This window comes from Hippocampus zosterae, chromosome 16, assembly GCF_025434085.1.
Source record: "Hippocampus zosterae strain Florida chromosome 16, ASM2543408v3, whole genome shotgun sequence".
Lineage (NCBI taxonomy): Eukaryota > Metazoa > Chordata > Actinopteri > Syngnathiformes > Syngnathidae > Hippocampus > Hippocampus zosterae.
The window spans coordinates 6,059,813-6,087,369 of record NC_067466.1 but is presented as its reverse complement, the minus strand read 5'-3'; the positions used below and the strand labels follow the sequence as shown (position 1 = coordinate 6,087,369).

The 27,557-nt window shown below is 43.9% G+C and overlaps 1 protein-coding gene across 19 annotated transcripts in view; it reads right to left on the bottom strand.

Moving 5' to 3' along the window:
* LOC127587825 (uncharacterized) overlaps positions 1–26,637 on the bottom strand; it is a 257,761-nt gene extending 231,124 nt beyond the window's left edge. For 16 of the 19 annotated variants that reach the window (XR_007958867.1, XR_007958868.1, XM_052046301.1 and 13 more), the window contains exon 1: positions 24,102–26,637. Coding sequence is in view for 16 of the 19 variants with exons in the window: in XM_052046301.1 (XP_051902261.1) it covers positions 25,509–26,312 (804 nt within the window). In the remaining 3 variants the exon portion in view is untranslated. Of the gene's footprint in view, positions 1–3,852; positions 4,096–12,006; positions 12,250–19,984; positions 20,422–24,101 lie in introns of those variants that run through there. The other 3 variants (XM_052046304.1, XM_052046303.1, XR_007958866.1) reach the window with 3 other exon arrangements.
* Between the last annotated feature and the right edge of the window lie 920 nt (positions 26,638–27,557).

The following is a 27,557-nucleotide window of genomic DNA, read 5'->3' as shown; positions in this document are numbered from 1 at the left end:
ATAGCGCACAGAGTGGTGTTGGGTGTGTGTCCGGTGTAATGTTGTGTAGGTAGGAGTGGAGGGCTGGTGATTTGTTGGTTCGGAGTTGTGCTAGGAGTTGTCTGGTTCTGTGTGGTAGGTCTTGCTCTGATGGGTCTATTTCTGGTGCTGGTGCATGTATTACTTTGTTGTGTTGTCTGGTGTCCAAGTGTGTTTGTACAAAGTGGGTGTGTATGTCTTTCATGTTCTGTTTTATGGTGTCGTTGTTGGTGTCCTGTGGTGCTGTGTCTTTGTTGTGTGTGTAGTTGTTGTTGTGGAAGATTGTTTCTTTTGTCTGGGTGGTGGTGGTTGTTGAGTGAGTGGGTGTAGTGGGTGGGTTGGGTGTTGGGCTTTTTGTCTGATTTGCGATGCGTGTAGTTTTAGATGGGTGTTCAGTGGGAGAGTTTTTGTTTCCTCATGCAAGTGTTGTATGTTTGTGTCTTGTGTGCATCCTGTTGCTATTCTGAGTGCGGTGTTCTGTGTGGTCTGGAGTTTTGTCTTGTTTGTGTCCGATAGTGTTGGTGACCATATAGTGTTTGCGTATTCGAGGCGTGTGAGTGTGGTTGCTTTGTATGTGGTGAGTATAGTTTCTTTGGATTTTCCCCAGTGAGTGGTTGTTAAGGCTTTAAGTATTTTGTTTGATTGCTTGGCGCGGGTTAGAGTGTGTTGTGTGTGTTTTGAGAAGGTGAGTTTGGGGTCCCATGTTAATCCCAGTATTTTGCGTTCGCGGACTGTGGGTAGGGTGGTGTTATCTATTTGTAAAGTGAGTCTGTTGCTGTATTCTGCCGGATCCGGTGTGAACAGAGTGGTGGTGGTTTTGTCTGCGTTGAGTGTGAGTTGGTTCTGTTTTGTCCAGTTGTATATGTCGTGGAGATATTTTTGTACTTGTTGTTGTGCCTGTTGTGGTTTGACATGTGTGGATAGAATGGTGATGTCGTCTGCATATGTAACTGTGTGTACATTTGGAGGTGGTTGTGGTAAGTCTGCCATGTATATGTTGAATAGTGTTGGTGAAAGTACTCCCCCCTGTGGTACCCCCGTTTTCGTGCTTCTGTGTTCTGATGTTTCCCCCCGGTATTGAGTGTATTGTCTGCGTCCCCTTATGTAGTTGAAGATGTATTTGATGATGATGTTTGGGGTGTTAGTGTTGTTGAGTTTGTTTGTGAGTGTGTGTAGGTTTACCGTGTCAAAGGCTTTGGACATGTCTAGGGCTATGGCAACTGTTCGTTGTGGTGGTTTTTGTTGATTGAAACCTGTGGCTATGATGTTGTGTATGTGGTGTAGTGCTGTGGTTGTGGAGTGTTGTTTTCGGAAGCCGTGTTGGTGAGAGGGTAGTTGAGTGTTGTTGGTAATGAAGGGTAGTATTACCTTTTCCATTGTTTTGGCTATTGGGCTGAGTAGTGCTATTGGTCTGTAGGATGGGCCGAGTGCGTGGTTTTTGTTGGGTTTTGGTATTGGGATTATTTTTGCAGTCTTCCATATTGCGGGGATGGTGTTGGTGTTGAGTGATGTGTTGTAAGTGTGTGTGAGTAGTGTTATTGCTTTGGGGCCTAGGTGTTTCAGATGTCTGATGTTTATGTTGTCTGGGCCTGTGGAGTTGTTGCTTTTGGAGCGTTGTAGTGCTTGTTTGACTTGTTGTTCTGTGATGGTTATGGGCGTGGTGTTGAGTTTTCGTATTTTGCGTTGTAGTTGTCTGTACGTTCTGTTGGTTTTGTGTTGTATTATGTTGGTGAATTGTTTGTTGAATGCTCGTGCTTTCTGTTTGTTGGATATTGCCGTGTGTTGTCCGAACTGTATTGTGGTGTTTTCTGGTGCTTTTTGTTCTTTGTTAGATAGTCTTGTTACTGTGTTCCAGAGTATGTATTGTTTGTGTCTGTGGTTCCATGCATCCGTTAAGTGTTCTTTCCATAGCTCTTGTTTGTGTTTTTGGATTTGTTTGTCTATTTCTTTGTTTAGGTCTGTGATGCGTGGGTCTTGGTGGTTTTGTTGTCTGATGTCGTTTCTTTGGCTGATGAGTGTTCTGATGTGTTGTGGTAGGAGAAGTGATTTGCTTTTTATTTTTCCGTGGGGTATGTGGTGTTTGTCTGCTGTAAGTATGAGGTTTGTGAGCATGGTGTTGGCTGTGTGGATGTTGTCAGGTATGGTTAAGTTCTCCAGTGCTGATTCTATTTCAGAGGTGTATCCTTCCCAGTCTGCTTTCCTGTAATTTGTGTAAGTTTGAAGGTGTTGTTGTAGGCGGAAAGGAGCACGCGTGTTGTGTGTGATTTTGATAGGAAGGTGGTCTGAACTGAGTGCGTGTATTGTGGTCCATGTTGTTCTGTTTGTGATGCTGTTGCTGGCTGTTGTGATGTCCGGTGATGTTGGTTGTTGGTTGATGTTTGTAGGTTTTCTGGTAGGTGTGTTTGCGTTTAGAGTGATTTGTTGGGAGTTCTGTAGTATGTCTGCAATGAGGGTGCCTCTGTGGTCGTCGTAGGGAGAGTGCCATTGTGTTGAGTGAGCGTTGATGTCTGCGGTTAGAATGGTGTTGTTGAGCGAGTTTATGTATTGGAAGGTGTTGGTGATGTCTGTGTCTTCTGTGGCGTGGTCTGGTCGGGTGGTATCTCTGGGGGGTATATACATGTTGCATATGTGTAGTCTTTTGTGGTTGGTTATGTGAATCTTTACGGTTTGAATTTCTGTAGTGTTGGTGTTAATGTTGTTGGGGATGTTCATGGGAGTGAATGTGACTGATTTGTGAATGTATGTGAGCAGTCCTCCTCCTCCCTTGTGTTCTCTGTCTTTCCTAATGCTGGTGTAGTTGGTGAGACGAGGTGTGTTGTGTTGTTTTTCTAGTTTGGTTTCTTGTATGGTGATGATGTCTGCGTGCTGTTGTGAGGCGAGTTCTTCTAGTTCTGTTTTCTTGTTTTGGATGCCGTTGATGTTTATTTGTAGTATGGTCAGTGTGTGTTTGTTGTTTTTGTTGGTGGGTGTTGTTCTTTGTGGGTTGTTCGGGGGTTGTGGTGTTGGGGTGTTTGTTGTTTGCGTGTGTGTTCTGCATGTCCACGTGTTTGTGTATTGGCGGGTGGTGATGCCGGAGCAATGTCTGTGTATCCAGTGTGGGTGTGTTGAGTTGCATCTGAGTGAGGTTTGTCTGCGTATGATGATTCTATTGCAGCTATTGCAGGTCCAGGTTTGGGGGGGTGGTCTTGTGTTTGTTGTATCTCTGTTGGAGTTGTCTGTCCGTGTTGCGTTTGTGGGTAGTGTTGGTGAGGCGAGTGTGTTGTTTTGGTCTGTTTGTGCTCTGCTGCCTGTTGGTGTCCTACGAGGTGTTGTTGTTCGTGGTGGTGTTTTGGGATGTAGTCTGCATTTCCATGTTATGTTGTATTGTCTAGTGTTTATGTTTGTGCAATGTTTGTGTACCCAGTGTGGTGTGTGGTGGTTGCATCTGAAGGATGTCTGTCTTCTTGTAATCTGTTGTGTGCAAATGTCGCATGTCCAGGTAGTTTGTTGTGTGTGTGTTTGTTGCGTGCGTGAGAGTGTCTGTGTGGGCCCCGGATTTGTCTCTATGTCCCCCGCCTGGAGCAAAAGGTCCGCCCGCCACCCTGCCAGGTTCAGGGGGCGGTTAGCCGAAAAAAAAAAAACGGCCGTAAGGGCACCCCGTTCGGGGTGCAGGGATTGGTTCCTTGATTTGTCCCCCCGTTCGGGGGGAACCCTCCAACTGCGAGTAAGCCAAGGAGTTTGGAGGTACAGCGGGTTGACAGCAGTGTGATCGAGCAGATTAGATAGAGTAGAATTTGAATGGGGCTTCACTGATTTATTTCATACAATTAATATCTAAAACACAGTTGAAAAATATTTGATTGTTAAAATATTTAAATACAAGAACTATATCAAGAAATTAACAAAACATAGTTTTTTTAGTTAGGAGAAAAGTCTAAAAACATATCACAAATGACAAACGTTGTGCCTCTCCTCCTCCTGTTCTTCAATGAAGCTGATCACCCTCCAGCTCCCGTTAGAAACATCGTGCTGCTGAAGGTGTGCCGGCAGAATGGTTGTGATACAGGAGGTGCTGTGGACTCTCCCAGAAACGAGGACCTAGTTTAGTTGTAGATCCAGTAAAACATAGTGCAAATGTGACATTATTTATAATGCACAGTTACAGTCTTGTGAATATTAAAAAATGTACTTCATGTAATGCAGGAAGCGAATATTTCAAACGAACTAAGGCAGCAAACAGTAAGAGCAAAATCGTGTTCCAAACATTAACTCTTTTTTTAAATGTCAATTAGCTTGTGAGTAATAAGACAAAATGTGACTGTCAGACAGAGAACTGTCAGAGCAAACGGCAGATTTTAGAAAGTCCTGCCGAAATAAATCTGCACCCGACTGCGACTGTCAGCGTTGAACTGCCGCCATTGCTGTCAAAGTCAGACACATCTCCAAAATTGTTGGAGCAAATTTTTAAGCAGGCTTCATCTTGATAAATTGACCACGTATTTGACATTTACACCATAACGTTACCGCCTAAAATAATCGTAAAACAAAATTTTGTGTAACAACAAGAGTAATATGTACCCCAAAAGCTTTCAAAGCGTCTGAAAGTTTTCTCCTCCGTTTTTGTTGGGGCTTGGCTCGAAATGCATCATGATTGGCCGCCCGAAGTCCACGTGTCTGTCGGACGTGCTCTCATTGGTCTACAATACCATCACGGATGAATAAATACTCAAAGGGCTTGCCAGGCAAGCCCTTTGAACCCTTTAAATACTCAATGGGCTTGCCTGGCAAGCCCTTTGAGTATTTATTCCATATTGCCCACTAGTTCACTAGTAAGGTCATTTTGACGCTTACTAGTGAACATGTAAGGCCATAAATGTGCCCACTAGTTCACTAGTAAGATCATTTTGAGGCTTACTAGTTGACATGTAAGCCACAAAACGCCCGCTAGTTCACTAGTAAGATAATTTTGAGGCTTCTAGTGAACATGTAAGCCACAGAACGCCCACTAGTTCACTAGTAAGATCATTTTGACGCTTACTAGTGAACATGTAAGCCACAAAACGCTCACTAGTTCACTAGTAAGGTCATTTTGACGCTTACTAGTGAACATGTAAGCCACAAAACGCTCACTGGTTCACTAGTAAGGTAATTTTGACGCTTACTAGTGAACATGTAAGCCACAAAACGCCCACTAGTTCCCTAGTAAGATCATTTTGACACTTATTTATGAACATGTCAGCCACAAAACGCTCACTCGTTCACTAGTAAGATCATTTTGACGCTTACTAGTGAACATGTAAGCCACAAAACGCCCACTAGTTCACTAGTAAGGTCATTTTGACGCTTACTAGTGAACATGTAAGCCACAAAACGCCCACTAGTTCACTAGTAAGATCATTTTGACGCTTACTAGTGAACATGTAAGGCCATAAATGTGCCCACTAGTTCACTAGTAAGTTCATTTTGAGGCTTACTAGTTGACATGTAAGCCACACATCGCCTACTAGTTCACTAGTAAGATCATTTTGAGGCTTACTAGTGAACATGTAAGCCACAAAACGCCCAATAGTTCACTAGTAAGATCATTTTGACGCTTACTAGTGAACATGTAAGCCACAAAACGCTCACTAGTTTACTAGTAAGGTCATTTTGACGCTTACTAGTGAACATGTAAGCCACAAAACGCTCACTAGTAAGGTCATTTTGACGCTTACTAGTGAACATGTAAGCCGCAAAACGCCCACTAGTTCACTAATAAGATTATTTTGACGCTTACTACTGAACATTTAAGGCCATAAATGTGCCCACTAGTTCACTGGTAAGATGATTTTGACGCTTACTAGTGAACATGTAAGGCCATAAATGTGCCCACTTGTAGTGCTAGTGACATTACACTGTACTTGCATAAAATGCAAATAAGGATGATTACGAAAACATGTAACGGTATCCTATTGGCTGTACGTTTCAAAATAGTGTCATCCCACCAGTCAGGGCTCATGATTTTGGAAATTCTGTGCCCACTTAGTTTTTTAAAACAACAATGGCGGACAGTGTCCTGAGACGTATTCAGCGAAGGTGCAGGGCAATAGAGAGTGCCTGTCATCAAGGGTCTGCCGGTGAAAGTGAAGCACGCGCGATAAACATTTCAATTGCTAATTTAAGAAGAGTTAGTGACCAGTTTAGCGCTGATACTATTCAAAGTTTGATTCAAAGTCCAATAGATCTCCGATCTGTCATCATTGCGGGACCCACTCCTAATGGTGGACGTGTTTGTTCCCATGTGGCACATCGTTTGCACACAGGTAAAATGGCTACCATTTTTTGTCATTGGTTTTTCGTATGTATTTTTATTCAAACTACACACGGGTTTTACTGACGACTTGCTGTGACTTACCTTCTATCACCCTGTCAAACGTCGTTTTATACCAGTGGTTTTCCTGCAAATCAGTAGACTATTAAGTAACGCGATGGCTGTACACTTTTAAGCAATAACTAGTGATCTTTTAGTTATTCAATTATAAGTTTGAATTATTTTTTTCTTGAGTAAAATGGTTAGAGAAAATAGCTGCTCGTGGTTTTGAAGCTGCATATACTTTTATGTACATCTGTGTCTATATGCCTGTACTGTATACAGTATATAAAAAACACGTAGTGATTCGTTTGCTTGAATTCCTTAATCCTTTTATTTCCATACTTTAGGTAGACGAGGAAGACCAGCACTTGACATTACAAGTGATCAAATTGAACTGCTCCCCACTCAGGGCTTTACAGTGAGAGCCATCACTGAGATGTTGTGTTGTTCCTCTTCATACCTGCATAAAAAAATGAAGTTTTTTTCAGATTTCAGCCAGAAATAGATTTACTCCCATTCATGATGTTGACCTGGAAGAGCATGTCAGAAGATTGCACAGCCAATTTCCCAGATCAGGCTCGGAAGCAAGTGTTCTGCTACATACTCTTGTCCCTTCATGTATATATCATTATATTCATTGTGAAAGTGTACTTTCTTTATTGTGTTGTTTTATGAACCTGTTGCAGATGATGAGGGCATACCTGCGTCCTGATGGTATTGTAGTACAAAGAAAAAGAGTTCGAGAAATCCTCAACCGTATTGAGCCAGCTGCTGCAGCCCAGAGATGGAGCCAGACTGTGGCTAGAAGAACATACTATGTGCCATTCCCCAATAGTTTATGGCACATAGATGGGCATATGCGTCTCATTCGGTAATAAGGGATCATCTTATATTTGTACTCGTGGGAGCATTAGAAAGCCATATTGTATGGACAGCACAGATTAAATTGAATTTTATCATTTGTATATCCAAGTTACACAAACTCCAAATTGCCTCCATGTAGTCTTAAGTGCACAGCAATACCTTCTCTACCGAGATGATATTTCAAACAAGATATGAAACTTGATTGTTTTCTTGTATTTAATCATTATTCTTTTCATGTTTGTTTTACAGGTGGGTGTTTGTGACACATGCCGGCATTGATGGGAATTCCAGGCTAATAACGTACCTTCAACTGGAGCACAGACAACACAGCTTTGACAGTGTTGAAATATTTTGTCCAAGCCACCTGCCTGTATGGGTTACCCTCCAGAGTAAGATCCGACCATGGTGGTGAAAACACTGGTTGCTCTTTTAATGAACCTACTGCAGGGACAAGACACCAAAATTATTTCTAGCTCCAGCCAACACCCCCTCACAATTTACTCACACCTCCCATGGCCTGATTATCCACCAACAGGGGCCCTTTTTGGATTATCATTTTGGCATAGGAACTTTCCTTTCCTATCCTAACCGAGTGAGATGAGCCGGTAGCACCTGGAGCAAAGATCGTCTAAATTTTAATAATGCTTAGGAAAGGTTCTGACCATCCTTTACGAAAGGAAAGGAGATATATTATGCAGCAGGAATATTTAAAGGGGGAGTCTTTTTTTATGTTGTTGTTGTTGTTGTTGTCGACCCCACCCGTGCCCCGACATTGGGGGACCGGGCCCTCACTCCGTCTCCCGGATCCCCAGACCCCCCTCCTCCGCCCAGCGGGCGAGCAGGGCCGCCACTCCGCTTGGGTTTCGCCAGAGGTCCTCCGGAGTCAGTGTGGTGGGTATGTTTGTGCAGGTGAACAGGTGTTGTGTGTCGTGCACTTGCGTGCCGCATAGCGCACAGAGTGGTGTTGGGTGTGTGTCCGGTGTAATGTTGTGTAGGTAGGAGTGGAGGGCTGGTGATTTGTTGGTTCGGAGTTGTGCTAGGAGTTGTCTGGTTCTGTGTGGTAGGTCTTGCTCTGATGGGTCTTTTTCTGGTGCTGGTGCATGTATTACTTTGTTGTGTTGTCTGGTGTCCAAGTGTGTTTGTACAAAGTGGGTGTGTATGTCTTTCATGTTCTGTTTTATGGTGTCGTTGTTGGTGTCCTGTGGTGCTGTGTCTTTGTTGTGTGTGTAGTTGTTGTTGTGGAAGATTGTTTGTTTCTTTTGTCTGGGTGGTGGTGGTTGTTGAGTGAGTGGGTGTAGTGGGTGGGTTGGGTGTTGGGCTTTTTGTCTGATTTGCGATGCGTGTAGTTTTAGATGGGTGTTCAGTGGGAGAGTTTTTGTTTCCTCATGCAAGTGTTGTATGTTTGTGTCTTGTGTGCATCCTGTTGCTATTCTGAGTACTGTGTTCTGTGTGGTCTGGAGTTTTGTCTTGTTTGTGTCCGATAGTGTTGGTGACCATATAGTGTTTGCGTATTCGAGGCGTGTGAGTGTGGTTGCTTTGTATGTGGTGAGTATAGTTTCTTTGGATTTTCCCCAGTGAGTGGTTGTTAAGGCTTTAAGTATTTTGTTTGATTGCTTGGCGCGGGTTAGAGTGTGTTGTGTGTGTTTTGAGAAGGTGAGTTTGGGGTCCCATGTTAATCCCAGTATTTTGGGTTCGCGGACTGTGGGTAGGGTGGTGTTATCTATTTGTAAAGTGAGCCTGTTGCTGTATTCTGCCGGATCCGGTGTGAACAGAGTGGTGGTGGTTTTGTCTGCGTTGAGTGTGAGTTGGTTCTGTTTTGTCCAGTTGTATATGTCGTGGAGATATTTTTGTACTTGTTGTTGTGCCTGTTGTGGTTTGACATGTGTGGATAGAATGGTGATGTCGTCTGCATATGTAACTGTGTGTACATTTGGAGGTGGTTGTGGTAAGTCTGCCATGTATATGTTGAATAGTGTTGGTGAAAGTACTCCCCCCTGTGGTACCCCCGTTTTCGTGTTTCTGTGGTCTGATGTTTCCCCCCGGTATTGAGTGTATTGTCTGCGTCCCCTTATGTAGTTGAAGATGTATTTGATGATGATGTTTGGGGTGTTAGTGTTGTTGAGTTTGTTTGTGAGTGTGTGTAGGTTTACCGTGTCAAAGGCTTTGGACATGTCTAGGGCTATGGCAACTGTTCGTTGTGGTGGTTTTTGTTGATTGAAACCTGTGGCTATGATGTTGTGTATGTGGTGTAGTGCTGTGGTTGTGGAGTGTTGTTTTCGGAAGCCGTGTTGGTGAGAGGGTAGTTGAGTGTTGTTGGTAATGAAGGGTAGTATTACCTTTTCCATTGTTTTGGCTATTGGGCTGAGTAGTGCTATTGGTCTGTAGGATGGGCCGAGTGCGTGGTTTTTGTTGGGTTTTGGTATTGGGATTATTTTTGCAGTCTTCCATATTGCGGGGATGGTGTTGGTGTTGAGTGATGTGTTGTAAGTGTGTGTGAGTAGTGTTATTGCTTTGGGGCCTAGGTGTTTCAGATGTCTGATGTTTATGTTGTCTGGGCCTGTGGAGTTGTTGCTTTTGGAGCGTTGTAGTGCTTGTTTGACTTGTTGTTCTGTGATGGTTATGGGCGTGGTGTTGAGTTTTCGTATTTTGCGTTGTAGTTGTCTGTATGTTCTGTTGGTTTTGTGTTGTATTATGTTGGTGAATTGTTTGTTGAATGCTCGTGCTTTCTGTTTGTTGGATATTGCCGTGTGTTGTCCGAACTGTATTGTGGTGTTTTCTGGTGCTTTTTGTTCTTTGTTAGATAGTCTTGTTACTGTGTTCCAGAGTATGTATTGTTTGTGTCTGTGGTTCCATGCATCCGTTAAGTGTTCTTTCCATAGCTCTTGTTTGTGTTTTTGGATTTGTTTGTCTATTTCTTTGTTTAGGTCTGTGATGCGTGGGTCTTGGTGGTTTTGTTGTCTGATGTCGTTTCTTTGGCCGATGAGTGTTCTGATGTGTTGTGGTAGGAGAAGTGATTTGCTTTTTATTTTTCCGTGGGGTATGTGGTGTTTGTCTGCTGTAAGTATGAGGTTTGTGAGCATGGTGTTGGCTGTGTGGATGTTGTCAGATATGGTTAAGTTCTCCAGTGCTGATTCTATTTCAGAGGTGTATCCTTCCCAGTCTGCTTTCCTGTAATTTGTGTAAGTTTGAAGGTGTTGTTGTAGGCGGAAAGGAGCACGCGTGTTGTGTGTGATTTTGATAGGAAGGTGGTCTGAACTGAGTGCGTGTATTGTGGTCCATGTTGTTCTGTTTGTGATGCTGTTGCTGGCTGTTGTGATGTTGGTTGTTGGTTGATGTTTGTAGGTTTTCTGGTAGGTGTGTTTGCGTTTAGAGTGATTTGTTGGGAGTTCTGTAGTATGTCTGCAATGAGGGTGCCTCTGTGGTCGTCGTAGGGAGAGTGCCATTGTGTTGAGTGAGCGTTGATGTCTGCGGTTAGAATGGTGTTGTTCAGCGAGTTTATGTATTGGAAGGTGTTGGTGATGTCTGTGTCTTCTGTGGCGTGGTCTGGTCGGGTGGTATCTCTGGGGGGTATATACATGTTGCATATGTGTAGTCTTTTGTGGTTGGTTATGTGAATCTTTACGGTTTGAATTTCTGTAGTGTTGGTGTTAATGTTGTTGGGGATGTTCATGGGAGTGAATGTGACTGATTTGTGAATGTATGTGAGCAGTCCTCCTCCTCCCTTGTGTTCTCTGTCTTTCCTAATGCTGGTGTAGTTGGTGAGACGAGGTGTGTTGTGTTGTTTTTCTAGTTTGGTTTCTTGTATGGTGATGATGTCTGCGTGCTGTTGTGAGGCGAGTTCTTCTAGTTCTGTGTTCTTGTTTTGGATGCCGTTGATGTTTATTTGTAGTATGGTCAGTGTGTGTTTGTTGTTTTTGTTGGTGGGTGTTGTTCTTTGTGGGTTGTTCGGGGGTTGTGGTGTTGGGGTGTTTGTTGTTTGCGTGTGTGTTCTGCATGTCCACGTGTTTGTGTATTGGCGGGTGGTGATGCCGGAGCAATGTCTGTGTATCCAGTGTGGGTGTTTTGAGTTGCATCTGAGTGAGGTTTGTCTGCGTGTGATGATTCTATTGCAGCTATTGCAGGTCCAGGTTTGGGGGGGTGGTCTTGTGTTTGTTGTATCTCTGTTGGAGTTGTCTGTCCGTGTTGCCTTTGAGGGTAGTGTTGGTGAGGCGAGTGTGTTGTTTTGGTCTGTTTGTGCTCTGCTGCCTGTTGGTGTCCTACGAGGTGTTGTTGTTCTTGGTGGTGTTTTGGGATGTAGTCTGCATTTCCATGTTATGTTGTATTGTCTAGTGTTTATGTTTGTGCAATGTTTGTGTACCCAGTGTGGTGTGTGGTGGTTGCATCTGAAGGATGTCTGTCTTCTTGTAATCTGTTGTGTGCAAATGTCGCATGTCCAGGTAGTTTGTTGTGTGTGTGTTTGTTGCGTGCGTGAGAGTGTCTGTGTGGGCCCCGGATTTGTCTCTATGTCCCCCGCCTGGAGCAAAAGGTCCGCCCGCCACCCTGCCAGGTTCAGGGGGCGGTTAGCCGAAAAAAAAAAAAACGGCCGTAAGGGCACCCCGTTCGGGGTGCAGGGATTGGTTCCTGGATTTGTCCCCCAGTTCGGGGGGAACCCTCCAACTGCGAGTAAGCCAAGGAGTTTGGAGGTACAGCGGGTTGACAGCAGTGTGATCGAGCAGATTAGATAGAGTAGAATTTGAATGGGGCTTCACTGATTTATTTCATACAATTAATATCTAAAACACAGTTGAAAAATATTTGATTGTTAAAATATTTAAATACAAGAACTATATCAAGAAATTAACAAAACATAGTTTTTTTAGTTAGGAGAAAAGTCTAAAAACATATCACAAATGACAAACGTTGTGCCTCTCCTCCTCCTGTTCTTCAATGAAGCTGATCACCCTCCAGCTCCCGTTAGAAACATCGTGCTGCTGAAGGTGTGCCGGCAGAATGGTTGTGATACAGGAGGTGCTGTGGACTCTCCCAGAAACGAGGACCTAGTTTAGTTGTAGATCCAGTAAAACATAGTGCAAATGTGACATTATTTATAATGCACAGTGACAGTCTAGTGAATATTAAAAAATGTACTTCATGTAATGCAGGAAGCGAATATTTCAAACGAACTAAGGCAGCAAACAGTAAGAGCAAAATCGTGTTCCAAACATTAACTCTTTTTTTAAATGTCAATTAGCTTGTGAGTAATAAGACAAAATGTGACTGTCAGACAGAGAACTGTCAGAGCAAACGGCAGATTTTAGAAAGTCCTGCCGAAATAAATCTGCACCCGACTGCGACTGTCAGCGTTGAACTGCCGCCATTGCTGTCAAAGTCAGACACATCTCCAAAATTGTTGGAGCAAATTTTTAAGCAGGCTTCATCTTGATAAATTGACCACGTATTTGACATTTACACCATAACGTTACCGCCTAAAATAATCGTAAAACAAAATTTTGTGTAACAACAAGAGTAATATGTACCCCAAAAGCTTTCAAAGCGTCTGAAAGTTTTCTCCTCCGTTTTTGTTGGGGCTTGGCTCGAAATGCATCATGATTGGCCGCCCGAAGTCCACGTGTCTGTCGGACGTGCTCTCATTGGTCTACAATACCATCACGGATGAATAAATACTCAAAGGGCTTGCCAGGCAAGCCCTTTGAACCCTTTAAATACTCAATGGGCTTGCCTGGCAAGCCCTTTGAGTATTTATTCCATATTGCCCACTAGTTCACTAGTAAGGTCATTTTGACGCTTACTAGTGAACATGTAAGGCCATAAATGTGCCCACTAGTTCACTAGTAAGATCATTTTGAGGCTTACTAGTTGACATGTAAGCCACAAAACGCCCGCTAGTTCACTAGTAAGATAATTTTGAGGCTTCTAGTGAACATGTAAGCCACAGAACGCCCACTAGTTCACTAGTAAGATCATTTTGACGCTTACTAGTGAACATGTAAGCCACAAAACGCTCACTAGTTCACTAGTAAGGTCATTTTGACGCTTACTAGTGAACATGTAAGCCACAAAACGCTCACTGGTTCACTAGTAAGGTAATTTTGACGCTTACTAGTGAACATGTAAGCCACAAAACGCCCACTAGTTCCCTAGTAAGATCATTTTGACACTTATTTATGAACATGTCAGCCACAAAACGCTCACTCGTTCACTAGTAAGATCATTTTGACGCTTACTAGTGAACATGTAAGCCACAAAACGCCCACTAGTTCACTAGTAAGGTCATTTTGACGCTTACTAGTGAACATGTAAGCCACAAAACGCCCACTAGTTCACTAGTAAGATCATTTTGACGCTTACTAGTGAACATGTAAGGCCATAAATGTGCCCACTAGTTCACTAGTAAGTTCATTTTGAGGCTTACTAGTTGACATGTAAGCCACACATCGCCTACTAGTTCACTAGTAAGATCATTTTGAGGCTTACTAGTGAACATGTAAGCCACAAAACGCCCAATAGTTCACTAGTAAGATCATTTTGACGCTTACTAGTGAACATGTAAGCCACAAAACGCTCACTAGTTTACTAGTAAGGTCATTTTGACGCTTACTAGTGAACATGTAAGCCACAAAACGCTCACTAGTTCACTAGTAAGGTCATTTTGACGCTTACTAGTGAACATGTAAGCCGCAAAACGCCCACTAGTTCACTAATAAGATTATTTTGACGCTTACTACTGAACATTTAAGGCCATAAATGTGCCCACTAGTTCACTGGTAAGATGATTTTGACGCTTACTAGTGAACATGTAAGGCCATAAATGTGCCCACTTGTAGTGCTAGTGACATTACACTGTACTTGCATTAAATGCAAATAAGGATGATTACGAAAACATGTAACGGTATCCTATTGGCTGTACGTTTCAAAATAGTGTCATCCCACCAGTCAGGGCTCATGATTTTGGAAATTCTGTGCCCACTTAGTTTTTTAAAACAACAATGGCGGACAGTGTCCTGAGACGTATTCGGCGAAGGTGCAGGGCAATAGAGAGTGCCTGTCATCAAGGGTCTGCCGGTGAAAGTGAAGCACGCGCGATAAACATTTCAATTGCTAATTTAAGAAGAGTTAGTGACCAGTTTAGCGCTGATACTATTCAAAGTTTGATTCAAAGTCCAATAGATCTCCGATCTGTCATCATTGCGGGACCCACTCCTAATGGTGGACGTGTTTGTTCCCATGTGGCACATCGTTTGCACACAGGTAAAATGGCTACCATTTTTTGTCATTGGTTTTTCGTATGTATTTTTATTCAAACTACACACGGGTTTTACTGACGACTTGCTGTGACTTACCTTCTATCACCCTGTCAAACGTCGTTTTATACCAGTGGTTTTCCTGCAAATCAGTAGACTATTAAGTAACGCGATGGCTGTACACTTTTAAGCAATAACTAGTGATCTTTTAGTTATTCAATTATAAGTTTGAATTATTTTTTTCTTGAGTAAAATGGTTAGAGAAAATAGCTGCTCGTGGTTTTGAAGCTGCATATACTTTTATGTACATCTGTGTCTATATGCCTGTACTGTATACAGTATATAAAAAACACGTAGTGATTCGTTTGCTTGAATTCCTTAATCCTTTTATTTCCATACTTTAGGTAGACGAGGAAGACCAGCACTTGACATTACAAGTGATCAAATTGAACTGCTCCCCACTCAGGGCTTTACAGTGAGAGCCATCACTGAGATGTTGTGTTGTTCCTCTTCATACCTGCATAAAAAAATGAAGTTTTTTTCAGATTTCAGCCAGAAATAGATTTACTCCCATTCATGATGTTGACCTGGAAGAGCATGTCAGAAGATTGCACAGCCAATTTCCCAGATCAGGCTCGGAAGCAAGTGTTCTGCTACATACTCTTGTCCCTTCATGTATATATCATTATATTCATTGTGAAAGTGTACTTTCTTTATTGTGTTGTTTTATGAACCTGTTGCAGATGATGAGGGCATACCTGCGTCCTGATGGTATTGTAGTACAAAGAAAAAGAGTTCGAGAAATCCTCAACCGTATTGAGCCAGCTGCTGCAGCCCAGAGATGGAGCCAGACTGTGGCTAGAAGAACATACTATGTGCCATTCCCCAATAGTTTATGGCACATAGATGGGCATATGCGTCTCATTCGGTAATAAGGAATCATCTTATATTTGTACTCGTGGGAGCATTAGAAAGCCATATTGTATGGACAGCACAGATTAAATTGAATTTTATCATTTGTATATCCAAGTTACACAAACTCCAAATTGCCTCCATGTAGTCTTAAGTGCACAGCAATACCTTCTCTACCGAGATGATATTTCAAACAAGATATGAAACTTGATTGTTTTCTTGTATTTAATCATTATTCTTTTCATGTTTGTTTTACAGGTGGGTGTTTGTGACACATGCCGGCATTGATGGGAATTCCAGGCTAATAACGTACCTTCAACTGGAGCACAGACAACACAGCTTTGACAGTGTTGAAATATTTTGTCCAAGCCACCTGCCTGTATGGGTTACCCTCCAGAGTAAGATCCGACCATGGTGGTGAAAACACTGGTTGCTCTTTTAATGAACCTACTGCAGGGACAAGACACCAAAATTATTTCTAGCTCCAGCCAACACCCCCTCACAATTTACTCACACCTCCCATGGCCTGATTATCCACCAACAGGGGCCCTTTTTGGATTATCATTTTGGCATAGGAACTTTCCTTTCCTATCCTAACCGAGTGAGATGAGCCGGTAGCACCTGGAGCAAAGATCGTCTAAATTTTAATAATGCTTAGGAAAGGTTCTGACCATCCTTTACGAAAGGAAAGGAGATATATTATGCAGCAGGAATATTTAAAGGGGGAGTCTTTTTTTATGTTGTTGTTGTTGTTGTTGTCGACCCCACCCGTGCCCCGACATTGGGGGACCGGGCCCTCACTCCGTCTCCCGGATCCCCAGACCCCCCTCCTCCGCCCAGCGGGCGAGCAGGGCCGCCACTCCGCTTGGGTTTCGCCAGAGGTCCTCCGGAGTCAGTGTGGTGGGTATGTTTGTGCAGGTGAACAGGTGTTGTGTGTCGTGCACTTGCGTGCCGCATAGCGCACAGAGTGGTGTTGGGTGTGTGTCCGGTGTAATGTTGTGTAGGTAGGAGTGGAGGGCTGGTGATTTGTTGGTTCGGAGTTGTGCTAGGAGTTGTCTGGTTCTGTGTGGTAGGTCTTGCTCTGATGGGTCTTTTTCTGGTGCTGGTGCATGTATTACTTTGATGTGTTGTCTGGTGTCCAAGTGTGTTTGTACAAAGTGGGTGTGTATGTCTTTCATGTTCTGTTTTATGGTGTCGTTGTTGGTGTCCTGTGGTGCTGTGTCTTTGTTGTGTGTGTAGTTGTTGTTGTGGAAGATTGTTTGTTTCTTTTGTCTGGGTGGTGGTGGTTGTTGAGTGAGTGGGAGTAGTGGGTGGGTTGGGTGTTGGGCTTTTTGTCTGATTTGCGATGCGTGTAGTTTTAGATGGGTGTTCAGTGGGAGAGTTTTTGTTTCCTCATGCAAGTGTTGTATGTTTGTGTCTTGTGTGCATCCTGTTGCTATTCTGAGTACTGTGTTCTGTGTGGTCTGGAGTTTTGTCTTGTTTGTGTCCGATAGTGTTGGTGACCATATAGTGTTTGCGTATTCGAGGCGTGTGAGTGTGGTTGCTTTGTATGTGGTGAGTATAGTTTCTTTGGATTTTCCCCAGTGAGTGGTTGTTAAGGCTTTAAGTATTTTGTTTGATTGCTTGGCGCGGGTTAGAGTGTGTTGTGTGTGTTTTGAGAAGGTGAGTTTGGGGTCCCATGTTAATCCCAGTATTTTGGGTTCGCGGACTGTGGGTAGGGTGGTGTTATCTATTTGTAAAGTGAGCCTGTTGCTGTATTCTGCCGGATCCGGTGTGAACAGAGTGGTGGTGGTTTTGTCTGCGTTGAGTGTGAGTTGGTTCTGTTTTGTCCAGTTGTATATGTCGTGGAGATATTTTTGTACTTGTTGTTGTGCCTGTTGTGGTTTGACATGTGTGGATAGAATGGTGATGTCGTCTGCATATGTAACTGTGTGTACATTTGGAGGTGGTTGTGGTAAGTCTGCCATGTATATGTTGAATAGTGTTGGTGAAAGTACTCCCCCCTGTGGTACCCCCGTTTTCGTGTTTCTGTGTTCTGATGTTTCCCCCCGGTATTGAGTGTATTGTCTGCGTCCCCTTATGTAGTTGAAGATGTATTTGATGATGATGTTTGGGGTGTTAGTGTTGTTGAGTTTGTTTGTGAGTGTGTGTAGGTTTACCGTGTCAAAGGCTTTGGACATGTCTAGGGCTATGGCAACTGTTCGTTGTGGTGGTTTTTGTTGATTGAAACCTGTGGCTATGATGTTGTGTATGTGGTGTAGTGCTGTGGTTGTGGAGTGTTGTTTTCGGAAGCCGTGTTGGTGAGAGGGTAGTTGAGTGTTGTTGGTAATGAAGGGTAGTATTACCTTTTCCATTGTTTTGGCTATTGGGCTGAGTAGTGCTATTGGTCTGTAGGATGGGCCGAGTGCGTGGTTTTTGTTGGGTTTTGGTATTGGGATTATTTTTGCAGTCTTCCATATTGCGGGGATGGTGTTGGTGTTGAGTGATGTGTTGTAAGTGTGTGTGAGTAGTGTTATTGCTTTGGGGCCTAGGTGTTTCAGATGTCTGATGTTTATGTTGTCTGGGCCTGTGGAGTTGTTGCTTTTGGAGCGTTGTAGTGCTTGTTTGACTTGTTGTTCTGTGATGGTTATGGGCGTGGTGTTGAGTTTTCGTATTTTGCGTTGTAGTTGTCTGTACGTTCTGTTGGTTTTGTGTTGTATTATGTTGGTGAATTGTTTGTTGAATGCTCGTGCTTTCTGTTTGTTGGATATTGCCGTGTGTTGTCCGAACTGTATTGTGGTGTTTTCTGGTGCTTTTTGTTCTTTGTTAGATAGTCTTGTTACTGTGTTCCAGAGTATGTATTGTTTGTGTCTGTGGTTCCATGCATCCGTTAAGTGTTCTTTCCATAGCTCTTGTTTGTGTTTTTGGATTTGTTTGTCTATTTCTTTGTTTAGGTCTGTGATGCGTGGGTCTTGGTGGTTTTGTTGTCTGGTGTCGTTTCTTTGGCTGATGAGTGTTCTGATGTGTTGTGGTAGGAGAAGTGATTTGCTTTTTATTTTTCCGTGGGGTATGTGGTGTTTGTCTGCTGTAAGTATGAGGTTTGTGAGCATGGTGTTGGCTGTGTGGATGTTGTCAGGTATGGTTAAGTTCTCCAGTGCTGATTCTATTTCAGAGGTGTATCCTTCCCAGTCTGCTTTCCTGTAATTTGTGTAAGTTTGAAGGTGTTGTTGTAGGCGGAAAGGAGCACGCGTGTTGTGTGTGATTTTGATAGGAAGGTGGTCTGAACTGAGTGCGTGTATTGTGGTCCATGTTGTTCTGTTTGTGATGCTGTTGCTGGCTGTTGTGATGTCCGGTGATGTTGGTTGTTGGTTGATGTTTGTAGGTTTTCTGGTAGGTGTGTTTGCGTTTAGAGTGATTTGTTGGGAGTTCTGTAGTATGTCTGCAATGAGGGTGCCTCTGTGGTCGTCGTAGGGAGAGTGCCATTGTGTTGAGTGAGCGTTGATGTCTGCGGTTAGAATGGTGTTGTTCAGCGAGTTTATGTATTGGAAGGTGTTGGTGATGTCTGTGTCTTCTGTGGCGTGGTCTGGTCGGGTGGTATCTCTGGGGGGTATATACATGTTGCATATGTGTAGTCTTTTGTGGTTGGTTATGTGAATCTTTACGGATTGAATTTCTGTAGTGTTGGTGTTAATGTTGTTGGGGATGTTCATGGGAGTGAATGTGACTGATTTGTGAATGTATGTGAGCAGTCCTCCTCCTCCCTTGTGTTCTCTGTCTTTCCTAATGCTGGTGTAGTTGGTGAGACGAGGTGTGTTGTGTTGTTTTTCTAGTTTGGTTTCTTGTATGGTGATGATGTCTGCGTGCTGTTGTGAGGCGAGTTCTTCTAGTTCTGTTTTCTTGTTTTGGATGCCGTTGATGTTTATTTGTAGTATGGTCAGTGTGTGTTTGTTGTTTTTGTTGGTGGGTGTTGTTCTTTGTGGGTTGTTCGGGGGTTGTGGTGTTGGGGTGTTTGTTGTTTGCGTGTGTGTTCTGCATGTCCACGTGTTTGTGTATTGGCGGGTGGTGATGCCGGAGCAATGTCTGTGTATCCAGTGTGGGTGTGTTGAGTTGCATCTGAGTGAGGTTTGTCTGCGTGTGATGATTCTATTGCAGCTATTGCAGGTCCAGGTTTGGGGGGGTGGTCTTGTGTTTGTTGTATCTCTGTTGGAGTTGTCTGTCCGTGTTGCCTTTGAGGGTAGTGTTGGTGAGGCGAGTGTGTTGTTTTGGTCTGTTTGTGCTCTGCTGCCTGTTGGTGTCCTACGAGGTGTTGTTGTTCGTGGTGGTGTTTTGGGATGTAGTCTGCATTTCCATGTTATGTTGTATTGTCTAGTGTTTATGTTTGTGCAATGTTTGTGTACCCAGTGTGGTGTGTGGTGGTTGCATCTGAAGGATGTCTGTCTTCTTGTAATCTGTTGTGTGCAAATGTCGCATGTCCAGGTAGTTTGTTGTGTGTGTGTTTGTTGCGTGCGTGAGAGTGTCTGTGTGGGCCCCGGATTTGTCTCTATGTCCCCCGCCTGGAGCAAAAGGTTCGCCAGCCACCCTGCCAGGTTCAGGGGGCGGTTAGCCGAAAAAAAAAAAAACGGCCGTAAGGGCACCCCGTTCGGGGTGCAGGGATTGGTTCCTTGATTTGTCCCCCCGTTCGGGGGGAACCCTCCAACTGCGAGTAAGCCAAGGAGTTTGGAGGTACAGCAGGTTGACAGCAGTGTGATCGAGCAGATTAGATAGAGTAGAATTTGAATAGGGCTTCACTGATTTATTTCATACAATTCATATCTAAAACACAGTTGAAAAATATTTGATTGTTAAAATATTTAAATACAAGAACTATATCAAGAAATTAACAAAACATAGTTTTTTTAGTTAGGAGAAAAGTCTAAAAACATATCACAAATGACAAACGTTGTGCCTCTCCTCCTCCTGTTCTTCAATGAAGCTGATCACCCTCCAGCTCCCGTTAGAAACATCGTGCTGCTGAAGGTGTGCCGGCAGAATGGTTGTGATACAGGAGGTGCTGTGGACTCTCCCAGAAACGAGGACCTAGTTTAGTTGTAGATCCAGTAAAACATAGTGCAAATGTGACATTATTTATAATGCACAGTTACAGTCTAGTGAATATTAAAAAATGTACTTCCTGTAATGCAGGAAGCAAATATTTCAAACGAACTAAGGCAGCAAACAGTAAGAGCAAAATCGTGTTCCAAACATTAACTCTTTTTTTAAATGTCAATTAGCTTGTGAGTAATAAGACAAAATGTGACTGTCAGACAGAGAACTGTCAGAGCAAACGGCAGATTTTAGAAAGTCCTGCCGAAATAAATCTGCACCCGACTGCGACTGTCAGCGTTGAACTGCCGCCATTGCTGTCAAAGTCAGACACATCTCCAAAATTGTTGGAGCAAATTTTTAAGCAGGCTTCATCTTGATAAATTGACCACGTATTTGACATTTACACCATAACGTTACCGCCTAAAATAATCGTAAAACAAAATTTTGTGTAACAACAAGAGTAATATGTACCCCAAAAGCTTTCAAAGCGTCTGAAAGTTTTCTCCTCCGTTTTTGTTGGGGCTTGGCTCGAAATGCATCATGATTGGCCGCCCGAAGTCCACGTGTCTGTCGGACGTGCTCTCATTGGTCTACAATACCATCACGGATGAATAAATACTCAAAGGGCTTGCCAGGCAAGCCCTTTGAACCCTTTAAATACTCAATGGGCTTGCCTGGCAAGCCCTTTGAGTATTTATTCCATTTTGCCCACTAGTTCACTAGTAAGGTCATTTTGACACTTACTAGTGAACATGTCAGCCACAAAACGCTCACTCGTTCACTAGTAAGGTCATTTTGACGCTTACTAGTGAACATGTAAGCCACAGAACGCCCACTAGTTCACTAGTAAGATCATTTTGACGCTTACTAGTGAACATGTAAGCCACAAAACGCTCACTAGTTCACTAGTAAGGTCATTTTGACGCTTACTAGTGAACATGTAAGCCACAAAACGCTCACTGGTTCACTAGTAAGGTAATTTTGACGCTTACTAGTGAACATGTAAGGCCATAAATGTGCCCACTAGTTCACTAGTAAGTTCATTTTGAGGCTTACTAGTTGACATGTAAGCCACACATCGCCTACTAGTTCACTAGTAAGATCATTTTGAGGCTTACTAGTTAACATGTAAGCCACAAAACGCCCAATAGTTCACTAGTAAGATCATTTTGACGCTTACTAGTGAACATGTAAGCCACAAAACGCTCACTAGTTTACTAGTAAGGTCATTTTGACGCTTACTAGTGAACATGTAAGCCACAAAACTCTCACTAGTTCACTAGTAAGGTCATTTTGACGCTTACTAGTGAACATGTAAGCCACGAAACGCTCACTGGTTCACTAATAAGGTCATTTTGACGCTTACTAGTGAACATGTAAGCCACAAAACGCTCACTGGTTCACTAGTAAGGTAATTTTGATTCTTACTAGTGAACATGTAAGGCCATAAATGTGCCCACTAGTTCACTAGTAAGTTCATTTTGAGGCTTACTAGTTGACATGTAAGCCACACATCGCCTACTAGTTCACTAGTAAGATCATTTTGAGGCTTACTAGTGAACATGTAAGCCACAAAACGCCCAATAGTTCACTAGTAAGATCATTTTGACGCTTACTAGTGAACATGTAAGCCACAAAACGCTCACTAGTTTACTAGTAAGGTCATTTTGACGCTTACTAGTGAACATGTAAGCCACAAAACTCTCACTAGTTCACTAGTAAGGTCATTTTGACGCTTACTAGTGAACATGTAAGGCCATAAATGTGCCCACTTGTAGTGCTAGTGACATTACACTGTACTTGCATTAAATGCAAATAAGGATGATTACGAAAACATGTAACGGTATCCTATTGGCTGTACGTTTCAAAATAGTGTCATCCCACCAGTCAGGGCTCATGATTTTGGAAATTCTGTGCCCACTTAGTTTTTTAAAACAACAATGGCGGACAGTGTCCTGAGACGTATTCGGCGAAGGTGCAGGGCAATAGAGAGTGCCTGTCATCAAGGGTCTGCCGGTGAAAGTGAAGCACGCGCGATAAACATTTCAATTGCTAATTTAAGAAGAGTTAGTGACCAGTTTAGCACTGATACTATTCAAAGTTTGATTTAAAGTCCAATAGATCTCCGATCTGTCATCATTGCGGGACCCACTCCTAATGGTGGACGTGTTTGTTCCCATGTGGCACATCGTTTGCACACAGGTAAAATGGCTACCATTTTTTGTCATTGGTTTTTCGTATGTATTTTTATTCGAACTACACACGGGTTTGTTCAGCGACGGGAATTGAACCGGGAATTAGCGAGGGATATGAGAGAAATTCCAAGAGAAAAGAAAACAAAAATTTTTTTTTTTTTTTTTTTTTTTTTCTTTTTCCCTCCTTTCAATCTTTCCTCGGTCTAATATGATTTTACGTCCCGATAGGTCAGCTCTCCCGGTAACGGGCTTAATTATCCAAGGGTGTTTAACGGTGGTTCGGAGGGCCCGGGCCGGGTGGTGGAAAAGGGAGAGGCGGCAACGACCAACCGGCCTCGGCGCTCTCTCTCTCTCCCCCTCCCTAACCAGACTTCCTCCTCACCCCCGTCGCTTCCCCTTTTTGCTTCGCGAGCCGACCGCTGAGAGAGATTCGCCTAGGTTCTAACTGCCTTCGTTTTATACAAAACTAATTTTGCGCAGTCCACCCGATTCTTCCTTCGTTCCGTCTTCTCGTTCCCGACGAGTAACCAACCCCAGAGTCGGGACACTTTTAACGGAGCGAACACTGCGCTTTTACGGCAGCTCACTCTCATATAATTTTTATGCTGTTGCAATTGGTATCACACCTAGGTAAAGTTTAATCACCGTTGTTACAGTCATTCGGGTTTGTTTCTAATTTATTAGGTTTGGGCATAACCTAATCGCCGGAGTAAAAAGAGAAGTTTATTTGAAAACTAATTTTTAGTTCGATGGAAGTTTATACGAAGGTCCTAAGACTTCGGTCTTCGGAGCCTCCGAGCCGTTCACTCTTAGGAGGGTGTAATGGTAGGGATTTCAATTATCATCGAGAGAGAATATTAACGACGAGGACACCCATATTTTTACTATAGGTTTATGTATGCAATCAGCGGGTTTTTATAGGGCGACGCCCTTCCTTCTCCTTAACGGCGCTGGCCAGCCGACCGTTCGGATAGAAGCAGAAAGAACACCTCCAACCTTTGAATGCTGATTACAATCTTTATTCCAAGTCACTCACTCATAGATAAATGAAAAAGGTAATATATGCATTGTAGATAAAATATAAAAGAAATAAATGATTAAAAGATAATGAAAGGTTGTATATAAAAATTGGGTATATGAGAAAAATTCTTAACACAAAAAGGGTACATCATTTTTCAAGCAATGACATTATCCCGTAAGCGCATCTCTGAAGCTTATTCTCTTTTTAATGTCTATCATCGGTTCGCCTTCCGCAGATTGATCAGGTCCCGAAACGCTCCCGAGGCTTGACTTGCCCATTTTAAACATTAAATTTCTCTGTACTTCATCGCATATATTTTATTCTTTTTGTTGGTTTTTAGATTATTAGGTTTTGGCGAGGACACTAGGTGTCTAGTGGTTCAGGTTATTCTTACCAATCCCGGGACGGCCTCGTTCGAGCCCGCTCCGATCCAGGTAATGATTTATCACCAGAACCAATCCTAGACGAGCCTCCACCGCGAATATCCAAGTTCGGGATCATCGTGGTAAATCCAATTTGGGTCAAATTCAGGTTTTAAAAAGTGGAAAAAAGGAGAAAAATCGCCTGTTACAGCGATACTGAGGGGATTTAACAAGGAAGCTCAAAAGGGGAACCAAAAGGGATAAGAAAGAGGAACCGGGCGGAAAGAGCCTCCCGCGCAATGGGGAAGCTCCTCCAGGGTAGGGAGGTATGTGCCGTTGGACTCATTCGCCCGCTAGCTCTCATCTCCTCCGTCCCCCCTGTTTTTCCCGGACCTTTTCTCCGGAGATTGAGATCTGTGCTGATGCCGTCGGGACTAGTCCTGCCCGACGACTCTCAGATCCTCACTTGCTCCGTTCTCCCATTCCCCCTCGAGTCCCTCTAAGTCCTAGAAAATGGGGAGTGAGACGATCCATCACGTACGGCCACTCGGTCCGGATCGCCGACGGAGGACCGCGCCCGATGTCGCAATGCATCTCCTTTTAAAGCCTCGGTCTCCACAAGGGGAGTTTCATAACCGAAAGTCACATGTTTGTTCTCGAAAGTTCTATCTCCTCCCAGTCACGAGGTTGCTTAGTCAATGATCTCATTTTCTCGTGATCTCGTGTTGTTCTGGAAAGTTTTGTCCCCTCTCAGGCAAGGAGGGGGGAGATCGGGCCATCTCTATCTGGTTTGAACTGGTTGAGGGGACCTCAGGTCCCAGGCGAGGTCGAATCAGGACAGGTTGTGCAATCTCTTCTGCTTGAGATGACTTGGGTCAACCGGGGCAGCTCCTGTATCATGATTCAGCTTCCCAATGATAGACAGTCTTTTTGCGCAGTATTCCAGTATTCTGCAGCTTGGTTATCATGTATATACATTAACACAATGCCTACTCTTGCTCTCCCGTAAGCACTAGGCTCATAACATTTGTTGCACATCATATGACATTACTTGGAGATAAAGCAATAGTCACAAGGTAACATTCTTCACTCAAAGCGGTTTCATAAGCTTTGCTCAGCATTTTGATTTATATCTTTGGTCCTCTAAATACTGTCATTTTAGGAATGACTGAAAAGTCAAGAAAAATAAAATCACTTCAGCATTACATTATTACTGAAAGCATAATCATCAAATAAGGCTTTTTGTAGAGCATTGACTTTGGTAGGTGTTGTTCTTTGGTAGGTGTTGTTAACCATTACGTGTTCTATTAACTTTTGATTACTTCATGGTTCAGGATCTGCGGGGCTGGCTTTCATAGCTTTTGTATTCTCTCTGCTGCTCTCTAGTGTTCGAATTAGGATTTTGCACCAGGACTTTAAACCATCCTATTCCTTCTTCTGATGTTTAATGTTTAATTATCTGCGTGGCGAGGCGCGTTACCTTGACACCCCCTCCTTGGTTTAAGAAGGACTGGTGCGTGGCCCCTTGGGCAAGACTTCATCGTTCAACAGCCGACCCACCAGAGGTTGGGGCGACAAGTCGGACAAGGCCTCAATCAGCATATCATATGCTGGTGAAACGGGCGGGGGCCCCGGCGGAACCTTATGGTCAGGCGAGGTCGGAGAGAAAGAGGAATCAGGCTGGTCCGGCGAGGCCGGAGAGGACAGCTCATTGGGGGACAGGGGCGAGTACCAAGGGGTCGCTCCCCCGTGGCTCTCATTGCCACCTCTATCCGCCATGTCCTCATCATCAGACACATCATCCACCTTAAACCCCATCACCAACGTCACTGCCATGTCCGTAGGGGGACGCCATACAGGGTACTGAGGCACAACGCAAGGACTGGCCATGACGCAGGAACCATTGTCACCGTGCGTCGTAAGCCGGTAGGAGCCGTCAGGCAAGCGCCAAGTCATGCGGATTAGGGGGAAGACGTCGCCCACAGGAAGAAACGCATCTCGCGGGATCAACGGTTCCCCTTTGGTCACCTGTAACAGAGTAGCTTTACAAGCCAAGTCAGCAAATCCCGGCCATTTCCAAATTCCCCCTTCCCGGGGTGGTGCTTTATGAATGCGACTAGTATATATCCCGTCCGGCATGAGCCAGAACTCTCGTGATCGGTTCATCGCCGACGGGAAGCAGCAATGGCCCATAATGGTCTTCCCCACGACCCACGCGGATTTAATCGACGTGGACCCGCAGAGAGCACACCTCGGCATGGGGCCATCCTGCAACATACACAAAGTCAATGCAGCCTTATTCATTACACTGTAGTTTCTGCTGAGTTGGTAGTTATGTCCCCAGCCGGGGAACCTTCACTTAAATCGGTAGTACTCAGTACTTCTCTATCACGCCGTGACAAAGCAGGTACAGACACCCCACTCCTACGATGCGTAAGAGGGGTTGACAATAAATGTACAGTTTTGTTATTCCGAGGTGGGAGGGTAAAGAAGGCCGAATAAGTAAAAAACCAGGCGATCAAGACTAATTGGTCAATCAATTTTAGCCAAAGGAGCGTTGCTAATACACCCCAGATGATTCCCCATGTTATTAATTTGGCTGTGCGGAACATCCATACTTTATTGTTTTGTCCATGAGGATTCTTATATAGCCTATAAACCAAAGACATAACGTACAAGGCCAATGCTATCGCAAGCGTTCCTTCCAACACTATCGCCCCGTATATAATCTCGAAGGCTTTCAGTGCAGTCAGGTCCAACACTATCCAACAAATTAACAAAAAAGATTCCGCAATGCCTGTTGGGGTATTATACTGGATGATAACCCTTCCATGCATGTAGACAATGAAGCAGCCTAATCCTAGTGTGTAAGTGCAATACAGAAATCTAAGAACCAGGACCTTGGTAACTGTAATCACTAAGACTATCGGCCGCGTAGGTTGCCGTAAGTACCATTGGCCAGTACAGCTATGACTGATCCATATTATGAAGAGTAACCAATATTCTAATTCATTACTCACGTTCAAGGTGCCTGGTCGTCCAAAGGTGTGATTAGAACTGTTACCGCAAGCCATTGGTTCGCAAGGTTACCTTCCCACCACGGAGTATGTGCAGTGCGAGATCGGGGACCCGTCTGAGCTCCTTCCCGCAGAGCACCAGTCTTTATATGTTTGCTAGCGCCGCCCAGGTCTTCAGCTCCTCCTTCTCAGTCACCGGAGTCGCGTCGGTCCCTGGCTCCGCCTCTTTCTGGGACCGCCCCTCGGCCGTCCCACGTGTCAGTTTCATCTTTTGCCATGGCTGCATCCACAGTCGTGTTGGTGATCCTTTCTTGATGATCATAAATGCGATACCAGCTGCAGCCACAAGTCCTAATCCCATCAGGAACCAAAATCCTGAGGTCTGTACTAAGTGTAACAATCCGTCACCGATGTCTTCAAGTCCTTCTTCCACCACTTCTACAACTGAAGAGACGAGAACTTTGGCTGTTTGTACTGCCGCTTTCCCTATTTTCTCATACCAAACACACTCGTGTAGGTTACTGCCATAACC